Source organism: Acipenser ruthenus, chromosome 21, assembly GCF_902713425.1.
Source record: "Acipenser ruthenus chromosome 21, fAciRut3.2 maternal haplotype, whole genome shotgun sequence".
NCBI classification, from domain to species: Eukaryota; Metazoa; Chordata; class Actinopteri; order Acipenseriformes; family Acipenseridae; genus Acipenser; species Acipenser ruthenus.
Genome location: NC_081209.1, coordinates 25,219,261 through 25,230,673, shown reverse-complemented (window position 1 = coordinate 25,230,673; position 11,413 = coordinate 25,219,261). Strand labels below are relative to the sequence as shown.

At 41.6% G+C, this 11,413-nt stretch overlaps 1 protein-coding gene across 3 annotated transcripts; it reads left to right on the top strand.

Annotated features, from left to right (window-relative positions):
• The first annotated feature begins 1,222 nt into the window (after positions 1 to 1,222).
• Positions 1,223 to 11,387, top strand: LOC117427912 (fanconi-associated nuclease 1-like). 3 transcript variants are annotated; one of them, XM_034907121.2, is made up of 14 exons: positions 1,227 to 1,373; positions 2,087 to 3,511; positions 3,991 to 4,131; positions 4,240 to 4,441; positions 4,641 to 4,874; positions 5,630 to 5,761; positions 5,868 to 5,976; positions 6,339 to 6,458; positions 6,949 to 7,113; positions 8,097 to 8,274; positions 9,713 to 9,816; positions 10,006 to 10,200; positions 10,581 to 10,709; positions 11,047 to 11,387. In XM_034907121.2, exons 2-14 carry the CDS (start codon positions 2,200 to 2,202, stop codon positions 11,182 to 11,184), a joined length of 3,159 nt encoding a protein of 1,052 aa, XP_034763012.2. In that variant the 5' UTR covers positions 1,227 to 1,373; positions 2,087 to 2,199; the 3' UTR covers positions 11,185 to 11,387. The 3 variants fall into 3 exon arrangements, with proteins under 3 accessions (XP_058851216.1, XP_034763012.2, XP_058851215.1); XM_058995232.1 differs by lacking the exon at positions 1,227 to 1,373 and adding an exon at positions 1,380 to 1,625; XM_058995233.1 differs by lacking the exons at positions 9,713 to 9,816; positions 10,581 to 10,709; positions 11,047 to 11,387 and having other exon boundaries at positions 1,223 to 1,373; positions 10,006 to 10,179.
• Positions 11,388 to 11,413: the final 26 nt, after the last annotated feature.

Here is an 11,413-nt window from a genome sequence, read left to right as displayed (position 1 = left end):
TTTCACGTTGCTAAAAGTTGGTATATATGCTTTTTATATGATTTACAAAACACAGTCCATGTATACAAATTCTGGTCCTTGTGTGTAACGCATTGCAGTTTATAGTCCGTTTAGCAATAAGCTGCTACATAATCTTTAGTCACAAAAGTTCCAATGAATGTTAAATTAAAAAAAAAAAGAATAATTCTTAATTTGGTAGAAAGTGCAATTGGCAATATCTATTTAATACATCAAGATCTAATATTATTATTATTATTAGTTTATTTAGCAGACGCCTTTATCCAAGGCGACTTACAGAGGCTCGGGTGTGTGAACTATGCATCAGCTGCAGAGTCACTTACAATTACGTCTCACCCGAAAGACGGAGCACAAGGAGGTTAAGTAACTTGCTCAGGGTCACACAATGAGTCAGTGGCTGAGCCGGGATTTGAACCGGGGACCTTCCGGTTACAAGCCCTTTTCTTTAACCACTGGACCACACAGCCTCCTAATAGAAATACACTGTACATTAACAGCACATGCATTGACTTTTAAACATGGATTCCTGAGTAGTTTTCTTTTTTTGATTGCTACAAAAAAAGGTTATATTGCCACCATTCAAAATAGCAGTGATGAAAAAGAACAGGCGATACTTTGTTTCTGAAAGCCGGGGTATTGCCTGTCATTCTGTAGCAGGCATATTCAAACTCTTCTGTGCAAAAGCCTCACCCTGGTTGTTTTATTTGACATTTTTACAGATTGATAACCACGTTTGCATGAAGAAATACAACTGGTTTTTTTTAAAAGTAATTCAAACATATCTTTTGAGTATACTTGCTGTGATTTCACAGACTGCAATGAGCCCTACAGTAATCCCAGACAACCTTGCACAAGGTAACATTAAGTAGTCCCAAGGTTAGTGCTGTGCAGAGTACATTGTGTTTGTATGTTGCTTGTAATAGGACTCTCCTCCCTCAGCCTTACACTGGTATTCTAGGCTGCACGTGAGCTGGGAACTATTAACTGTAATACAGGAATTGCATGGGAAAAGTGAAGGCAGAAACTTCCATCAAACAAATACATTGTAATGGGCTTTACTTGAGTCAAAAAGATCAACAGCAAAACAAACGGTTTATGACATTATTTTTTTTCAAATGAGGCAGCCTTCAGTTATTTCCTTTTCATTCAGTACAATGGCATCAAAAGCTGTAATATAAAGGTAAGATCAGGAATAGGAACTAAGGGTAAAATTATGAGCAGAGAGCAAGGATTGGCTAATCGGTCATTTCAGCGATCCGCTGGTTTAGCCTGAGAGACTGCAGTTGATTAGCACTGCCTTTGAGGGAACGCAATTCAAAAGGCCAGGATTCAGCAAATGCGGTACACATGACAAGGCATGTACTGTACATGGTTTATTTACCAAATATATTAATAAAACAGCGCTTACTATTTTTTATTTAATACTGGGTGTGCAGATATTGTATTTGCGTTCTATATGAGCTCGTGAAGCATGTTTATATTATTGTCAACAGAAAAGTAGCGATATTGGCAATAGTTGTTCTAATTAAGCAAGAGAAATTGATTAGTACATTTGTACGTGTTCAATTTAACCAGAGAAATTAACCATTGTGTTCCTCGGAATGCAGGTAATCTAGTAGTTACAAAAATAATATGTATTATCAATGTTGCATTAATCTTAGTAGAGGCGTTGTGCTAGTGTCTCTGTGGTTTTATAATTTACTAGGTGCTTTCATCTTTAAATGTCCGATAATGAATTAAAAAAAAGGTAAACTGAAGTATTTGGAAAGCTAGCCTTGTACCGTTTGACCAATAACGCGCTGTGTGTATGTTTCAAATTGCAGAATTAGCTTGATTTGGGTTATACAGGGCAGGGCTCTTATTAGGTAAACATAACTTGAGATAGAAACCCAGACCGAGCTCTAATGAAAAAAACTGTTATACAATGAGAGTGTAGCATGCCAAGAAAGAACTTCATACAGTCTATTGTCAAAAACAAAACCAATTTGCATTAAATATCATTTCATAGTTGTTTTTCTCTTTCTAAAATCGCAGTCTTTCAAGAACTTGTCTATTTATTTTTTCACAGAACCTCTGAGGATGAATAGCCCAGCCCTAAATAAAAGATACATATAATTCTTGCCTATCAGAATCTTGCCTGTTAGCAGACTTCTGAAGCTGTAACACTACAGTGTCCTTGTAATGTCTGAACGAAATTCCCCAGCCAAAAAGAGACCGCGAAGGAGCCTATCGATTACCAAGAACAAGAAAAGTGGCAAAGAAGTGGCAAGACCCACAGCTCAGAAAACTGCTTCCATTGTTTCATTTTTCAACAGTACCCCGCCAGCTAAGCTTGCCTGCCCCATGTGTGGGCAGATGGTGCCGAGATTTTGGATAAACGAACACATTGACAAGCAGTGCCAGAAATTCACGAATGATGATGGTGATGATGTCATTTTTGTAAACTCTGTGAGTAAGAACGCTTTTGAGAAAGGCTCAAGCCAAGAGGCCATTTTGAAATCTCCAAGAAGCCCTGAGAAGGTCGTGGACCACAAGGCCAGTTCAAGTTCAAGTCCAAACCGAGATGCTGCCTCTGAGTGTGCTGTCAAGGATAAACAGGCTAGCCCCTATTTTAAAAATGATTTTCTTTCACAGAAAACAGAGGCATGTACAGCTAAGGTTGTTCGAACTATTCATCTGGGATGCCTGGCTTCAAAGTTATCAAGAAAGACTCAAAGACAAAACTCCAACCAACACTCCAAGGAAGCTTTGCCAGAAGCCCAAAAACAGGTTGGCAGCTCTTCAGAAGGGACTGGTGACGCCTGTGCTTTGAACAGCTCTCTGAAAGAAAAACATTGCGATGAGCCTTTAGATGTAATGCCTGGGTGCTCCTCAGAGGACGCTACATTGAACGATCTTGATATGATGGAGTTGCCTTCACAGAATAAAACTGAAAGAAGGATCCTAACTGAAGTGCTGAATGCTGAGGTGTCTTCGTCATCTTCGTTACCATTAGCAGCTCCAGCTTCACGTCAGCCGGTCAGTGTATCCCGATTGAACAAGTGCAAGAGAAAGCTCAATGCGAACAACAGTCCTGATGCATCTGTATTGGCACACAGCAGCAGTACAGCTGAGATCAGCTGTAAAAGAGGGCGATCCGAAGAAAAACCAGCAACAGGTTTATCTGCAAATAGTGACAGTCTTAAACCTACTAATCAGGATGAAAATGCTTCTGCTGCGATATCGTCTATGGAAATCTCAAAGTTTCCTGGTTCTGCAGAAACTGATCAGTTTAATAACTTTGACACAGTTGACAGCCAGGTTGATACAGGGGTAACAGTCAAGATAGACCAAGGAGAGGGTAATAGGAACCTTGTTCAAGAGGCCTCCAGGCTCCCTTATTACCTCCGCAACTTCCTGACAGTGCTACAGGCAGTGCTGGAGAACGAGGACGACAGGCAGCTCTTCAATGAAGATGACATCCAGAGCATCAGCTTGTTTCAGCAGCTATCAGGTATGCAGTGTTCAATGTAAATTAACGGTTAAGATTTGCAGTAAGCCTGAGCTTGGGACAGGTCCAGTCATTATTGCTGGAGGGTGGGGCAGCTATAAAGGAGCTATTTAATAGAGCGTTGGGTTCATTTGTAATTTCTGTGAACCCCCCTCCACCTTAAAAACATGTACTTCTGTTAAGTTGTAACACACTCCTTGAATAACTTGTCTGGGTGATTTAATGTAAAGTCTAAGTTGCCAGCATACTCTTGTAGATGCATGCTTTCTGAAACCCCTGATCTAGGGAAAGAAATATTGGAAGTGCTTGATTACTGTGAGACACATTGGAGTGGGCGTCACTTTTAGAACAAGGCCAGCCTGTAATGGTGCCTTGATGTAAACAGATGTTTTTTATATGTAGCTGAAGTTACTGTGGGACGAAAGGAAATTTTCTGATTACAGAAAATAAGTCTTGTGTATTTTCCTGTTCTGTATTACCAGCTGCGGGACAGAAGCTGTATGTGAGGCTGTTCCAGAGGAAGCTGAACTGGCTGAAAGTGAATAAGCTTGAGTACTCTGAGATTGGTTCTGACCTGGCACCTGTAATCAAAGAACTTGTACAAAATGGCTTTCTGCAGAGAGGTACGACTCACACTGTTATAAAATTTTAAAAATATATATTTATTAGCCATCTTCTAAATGACACAGCCTGCCCTTTGATGGTTTGCTTGTGCTTGTCTGTGCTGCTAGAATCCGAGCTGCAGGATATCTCCGAAGTCCTGGAGTTGCTTTCTGCCCCTGAACTAAAGACTCTGGCAAAGGCTTTTCACCTGGCCAACCCCAACGGGCAGAAGCAGCAGCTGGTGGAGGGCTTCCTGCGGCTGTCCAGGCAACGCTCGCTCTTCAGCTTCAGCAACAAGCAGCCTGGCACTGGGGCAGTGATCCTGAGGAGGTGGGGAAGCAGCTTAACGGACTTAACATACTGTCAAAATGCAATTCATCACTGAAAAAACAAAGGGTTCCCAAAATCTTTCAAGAGGGAGTCTCACAATTACAAAAGAACTACTAACAGGAAGTCTCCAGCGAGTTAATAATGAAGTGTGTGTTGATAGTGGTGTTTGTGAAGGTAAGGACTGTGCTTGTGCCTGCAGGGCTAAGGAGCTGGCGGGCGTGTGTGTGCGGGTGTGCAAGGGGCCCCGCGCTGTCTTCTCCCGGGTCCTGCTCCTCTTCTCTCTCTCAGACTCTGTTGAGGACGAGGAGACGGGTAGCGGGGGCCAGGGCCAGCTCTACACCGTGCTCATGGTCAACATGGGCCGCATGTCCTTCCCAGACTACACCGTCCACAGGGAAAGCAAGATCTTCCAGGACAGGGAGGATCTCATCAGGTGAGGGTGTGGAGAGACTGGTCAGGACTCCGGTGTGACAGCTCAAGATGTTGTTTTTCTCATCTCTCTGCAGTATTTGACCTGCTTAACGTCATGCAAAATGTAAATGGGCTATAGATTGTACTGTACTAATCTCTTTTGACTGGTTTCACGGACCCCAATTAACACTAGTATTAACAGTAGCAAGAGTTTTATTCAAGGGCTAATTCATTTTGTATTATTATTATTGACTAACTTTGTCAAAATACAGTATTGATGAGTTTTAAAACTGGACCATGATCTGTAAACATACATTAAAAGACTTGCCATTCTTCCGTTAATGAAAGGTAGCACTCATTATTTAGGGAAAGTGATGCAAGTTCTGAATACACTTGGTGCAACAGCGCACCCTGCTGTCTGTACACACATCACACTCTGCTATATTCCGTAATAGAGTAAAATACTGAGTAACCACAGGAGTCATCTGAAGTGGACTTCACTGGAATTGAAAATAACTAACGTGGGGTGGCGCTTCAGGCTTAAGAAAAAATTAACTGTGCTGGTGGAAGTCTTTGCTGACGGTACACATTACATTCTAGGAATAATTATGCATTTATTTACTGTAAACATTAAAAACATATTTTTGGCATTAAAAATAACAATAAATAGATGTTGACATATGCTCTACACCATTTATGTCTAGCAACTGGCATTGTGATTCAGATCTGAGAACGAATAAAATCATGTATGTTTAATTGAGTTCTGTTTTGGGTTAGGTATGAGACAGCAGTGCACATGCTGAATGACGTGATGGCTGCCATGCTGAACGGACACTGGGACGAGGCGAATCTGCTCTTCCAGACTGCTAAAGCTGCCTGGCAGGAACTGAGCACAGCGACTGAGCTGAGGTAGCAGCACACAGTGTGATACAGTCCTCCTCGTCTTCCACTCTGCTGGCAGTGCAATTCCTGAGTGTCAGTACTGATGTTTGGTGTGTCTGTGTGCTCACTGCAGGTACTATGAAAAGCTGCCTGTGTACCTGCGCTGCTTCACTGCCGGCTGGATCTACACCCGCATCCTCTCCCGGGGTGTGGAGATTCTCCAGAGGCTGCGCATGTACGAGGTGGGTGGCAACACAGACCCTGCAGCACTGTCAGCATACACACTACACAAGAGTCTTTCTCCAGAATCGGCAGAGCTCACCAGATACAGCAGAACTCTTCCATCTCCAATGCTATTTAGTTACTGCTTACGTTTTATACAGAAAGCATAAAAATGAAACCATTCAGTATTTTATACGTACGTTACAGTAAATATATCTAAATATTTTATTCAGTGGTCTAATTGTGTAATGAATTTTTCTCTTTCTCTCTCTCTCTCTCTCTCTCTCTCTCTCTCTCTCTCTATATATATATATATATATATATATATATCTCGTGTTGGTTTTGCATCTCAGGGTGATGAGTAGTAATGTCTATATTTCAGGAGGCTGTGGAAGAGCTGCAGAATCTCCTGTCGCAGTCTACCTATTGTCTAGACAGCAGGGGGCGCTGGTGGGACCGCCTGGCTCTCAATTTACAACAACATCTGAAACGCACAGAGGAGGTACAGTACACCCTCGCTATAACGGCCTTCATTATAATGAACCTTCGGCTAAAAAATATCATATAAACACACACTGTCAACATCCCGGTCTGTACTCACGGGATGCCACCTCCGCAGTGAAGTCAACTCTTTTGTCTTGATAAAAAGTGTGCGCTGTATAACTATGTCCCTGAAAAGAAAATCATTTTATGTTGTAACACAGCTGGAAAAAAGGAGTAACGCAGGCATATCTCGGTCATGAATATAGGTTGTCAAAAATAACTTTTCTGGCTTGTTAAGCAACCATGCGGCAAAGCAGAATTGATTAAAGAAAAGACAAAAAACTTGCGGATCTAATTAACTTTTCATGTCCGGTTGATTTGGAATAAAAGATCAGTTTGGGATTCTTGCATGTTGGATTAAGATTCGGTGCACTTTGAAACGATTCATATCAGATTGATTTTGAATAAAAGCTCAGCTTATTTCTGTTCTTTTGTTTCTGGTCTCTAAGGCAATTAGTTGCATCAAAGAAGGGCTGTCCGATCCACTGGTACGAACAGGGCATCAGCTGGCTCTGTACCAGCGAGCAGTGAGGATGAGAGAGTCTCCGAGCTGCAAAAAGTTCAGACATCTTCTGAAGGATGTGCCAGCTATAGAAGTGAAGGATGTCACTCATGTAAGTGTGCTTCCCATAGCAGTCTGACTTTTTTAATGTATATTTGGAGACATTATATTGTATAGAAGTTTAAGGTTATCTTACCTTTCACAAGGGTGTGAGGTATTGCATATAGTTTTCTGTAGTTTTTGTTTGTTTTTAAAGGGTCACAGTTTAAAGGGTCACAGCTTTGTCACTGCAATTTTTGTTCTATTTTAATTATCTGAACACAGGAGTGATGCTAAACAGTTAATGAGCACACACTGTGCATGGCTGTCTGTCTCGCTGTCTGGAGCCCATGTCTGTAGAGCAGTATGGGAGATGAGAAAGCATGATGCCGTGATCACTGTGAGCTGAACAAACCCAACAAAGAGAATCCACTACTTAAGCTTTACCTCCAGGCTTAGCTTCCTCCCCACCATCAGCCCCCTTGTCTTCAGCACAGAGCAATTGAATTATTTACTCCCCTCAACAAGCTGCAGGAATTAGGACTGAAGATATGGGATCACGTAGGTTGAATCAGAACCCTGTCGGTCTCTAGTAGTTTTGATTTAAAAAAAAAAAAGTTACCCTATTGCTGACTCGAAGATCTGCCATCAAAGATGATGCACATTAATAAATGATAAAAGTAGTTTTGCTAGTATAAAAATCCCTAACCCCAACCAACCTTAGAACTGGATTAATAATATTCTGTAGAGCAAACTGCCTCTCTACAGTCATTTCTTATATCTTTTGTCAGTATTTTTTGTTAAAAGAAATTTAATAAAAAGCATACCATCTAAGAGTGATTTTCATGTATCTTTTGAGACGCTTTAGGGAGCTGTTCTACTTTTGTGCCCCTGGAAAGTTTTTGTGTGGTGATGGTAAGTGAATGGGGCGGGAACACCCAGACAAAGCATGGGGAAGCTTAAACTGCGGCTTCCAGTAACTTACAGAAACTGTTTTGCTGGATATTCCTCATTTATTGTTTGCTAGCGTCTGTCTGTCTGTCTGTCTCCGTGCAGGTGACAATCCGAGGAAAGTTGTGCCCTCATGCAGGGATGGGGAAGTCTGTTTTCCTGATGGAGGGGGCGGCCCAGCCCAGAGGGGGAAGCAGGGAAGAGGGTGACTCCACTGCCACGGTCATGTGCTCCGTGGAGGAACTGGCACTGGCTCATTACCACCAGCAGGGCTTCGATCAGGGTACGGACTGCTATTGAAAAATGGGTTTGTTACAACAAAGTTATTATTGCATATGCAGAATGTAGCTCGTGCTAAGATTCCTTTCAAAGTACCGACATGTCTGTTTCATTAGGGTACATTTTGCAGCTACCTTCCTTTTACTTTCAACACATTTCTATAGATTAAGCCCAGTAAATAGATTTTGTGTTTGTGTCTCACTGCAGCAGCTCATTCTGCAGTCCACCATGTAGGAGTGGAATAGTTGTGTGGCTGACCTCCCTAGAGCAGACAGGATCTTCAGAATGTGCTAGTCCCCCCTCATTCCACAGCATACCATTAGTGAGAGTGAGCTGACCCCACAGTCTCGCTACATTGCTGAGATCCTTGTGTGACAGGTGTAGCAGCAATGCGAGGCTGCACAGACTAGTGAAAGTATTCAAATACAGCTAGTTTCAACTACTAGCTTTTTTTCAAGTTTGAAAGGCGCTTCTCTCACAAATTAAATAGATTTTTGTCTGTCCTGAAATGTATAAAAAGGAAGGCATGCTCTTGCTAATTCAGACCATTTTGGGACAGGACGCTGTTCAGATTACTGATATGTTTGGACTGTACTGATCCCTAATCTACCATATTTCATCTGAGCAAGATCTCTCTTGTTGTAAAAAGCCCTATATTTTTTAGAAACTTCTCAGACTTGAATAAGAAAGTTTCACAGCCTACAATAATGCAGAGTGCTTTATTGTCTTTGTTTGAAAATACTGCTGTTTGCCTGCAGCAGCGATCCAAGAGAAACAAACTGCTGCTCAAGTGCTCATGTACTGTAGTGTGCCCAGGCAGAGACCGATGCAATCAGCCAGCAAAACGCTGCCCTACCCTGCTGTTTCCTTTATTTCCAGAGTTGTGCAGGAGAACGAACAAAAACATGTTATTGTGACTGGTCAAGCATTTAATGTGAATGTTTGAATTTCTAATCGTTTTATGGTCAGAAGCCTTGACCACATCCTGATTCTGTATTTATAAAATTGAGTCTCCACACATTGGATTGCACAGGAAGTGTAGAGGAGGTTGACCAGAACAGATCTAAAAACGAATCCATGAGCTGTGGTAGTTACATTGCAACACCCCAAAAAAAAACACATTTGTGGTTCCTTTGCTGGTGCTTTTTAAAAGAAGTGGGATGAACCAGTAAATGCTGTAGAGGTGATGGCTAGTGTCAAAGACTCAAAAGTCCCATTCATTGATATTTATGCGTCTGAACTCAGTACATGAATGTTTCTTCCAGCTCATCAATGGGGCGAGATGTTTCTGTTTGGGCTAGAGTGACTAAATCATTACAGATTTTCCTGAGCAACTGAGCATTCCATTGGTGTTGCACAAACTCCTGCAGTGTACTGTCTCTCTAAGATTATACACACACTGAGTATCTGCTGAAACATCTTCTGGTTTTCTTTGTTACTAGGGATTCATGGAGAGGGGTCTACGTTTTTCACACTATGCGGCCTCCTAATGTGGGATATCATATTCATGGATGGGATAGCAGATGTTTTTAGAAATCCCTATCAGGTATATTAACTGTAGCAATTTATTTACTGGTAAATATGTTCACAATTTCATTCTCTGTGTTTTGGTGGAACGCTTTGTTATAAGAATCTGAAATTGCGTGTGTTTTGTTCTTCCATCATAAGTGGTACTAAGACTACAATAAAATATGGAAAGTAATTCATGCTTTGTTTTGTTTGTGTATTCACTCAGGCGTGTCCGCTGGACCTTCACACCGACTGTTTCTATGAGAACAGGAGAGAACCGATAGAGTCCCGGCTGCAGCTGCTTCAGGAGGCCTCCACAGAGACCCTGCAGACTCTCATTGCCGACACCTGGAACTCCCAGCATGGAAAGGCAGCTGCACTGGTGAGCTGGGAGCGATTCTCCTCACTACAGCAAGCGCAGGTAAGAATACTGGCACAAAGATTCTGTGCTTTCAACATTTCTTATTGTAGTAGAGACCAATTTAATGTTAAGGGACAACTAGGAATCTCTCTCTGCACTCAATTGATGTAGCACTTAGAAAAAGTGCTAAAAGCATGACTTCAGGCTTTTAGTTCACGTCTTATTTTAAATTGTGCAGCTGTTCATGTAGATAGCAAATACACACATGGGAAATGTGACTGCCGCTGTCTTATTTAGGGTTTTAAAAGGGTACTTTAAAAGCACATTTGGCTTATATAAAAAAGCTTTTTTTATTCTACCCAGAAATTGATGGGACCCTATGCACTCACCTTTAAGTAAAGAACATTGTTGAGTGGAGGATTTCTTAAATTCCTTTTCAGAGTCTGGCTGTTTGCTTTGGAGGCCCCTTCCTGAGTGGGGTGATGAGAAGGATGTGTAAAGATTACAGGCACTGCAGAGGAGGACTCCCTGACCTGGTGGTGTGGGAGACTCAGAACAACACCTACAAGGTGAGACCACTCCTTCTGGGATCAGCGAAAAAAAAAATCTGCTAGAGGCTGGAAATACTAGGACACCAGTCTGTTTCCCACAGCCTGTAGAACAGCAAGTCGTACTGAACAATTGGGTCCTCAGCAGTTAATCAAGATTCAGTTTAATTACTGGAAAAAACTATAATCTTTAGCCAGAAAGAGAGCTATCTGCACAAAATATCAAGTGACAGTACTGGCTGCTGTCAGCTTTCAGACTTGTTTGTGCTGTCAGGGCAGATTGAGATCAAGACAACTGTCATGTACAACTTTCTTCATTTATCAAGGTGTTGTTTTTTTTTTTTTTTTTTTACTTTAGTTGGTGGAAGTGAAAGGCCCAAATGACCGGTTGTCCCACAAACAGATGATCTGGTTGCATGAGCTACAGCAGCTGGGAGCGGAGGTGGAAGTGTGCCATGTTACTGCCATTGGAGCCCGGAGCACACGACTAACCTGAACTGCATTAAAGGGATCTGAATATAAGGGGCGCCATTACTATATATTATTGGTTATGAAATCGTATCTCAAGTTGGTTGCTGCATGAATAATAAACTATCCTTATGTGTTTTACTCTCCGATTTACTAAACCCAGTATCCATTGTGTATATTGTAATTGTAAAAACTGCATATTTAAATAATTAATAAACCATTTAATAGTAACCAGTATTGCTTATCTAAAATCAATG

Bases quoted from the DNA above. Each gene is read 5' to 3' on its own strand.
- LOC117427912 (XM_034907121.2), top strand. From the start codon at position 2,200: ATGTCTGAACGAAATTCCCCAGCCAAAAAGAGACCGCGAAGGAGCCTA. The intron at 4,132-4,239 runs GTACGACTCACA...CTGTGCTGCTAG, and splicing joins AAATGGCTTTCTGCAGAGAG to AATCCGAGCTGCAGGATATC. The intron at 10,710-11,046 runs GTGAGACCACTC...TTTTTACTTTAG, and splicing joins CTCAGAACAACACCTACAAG to TTGGTGGAAGTGAAAGGCCC.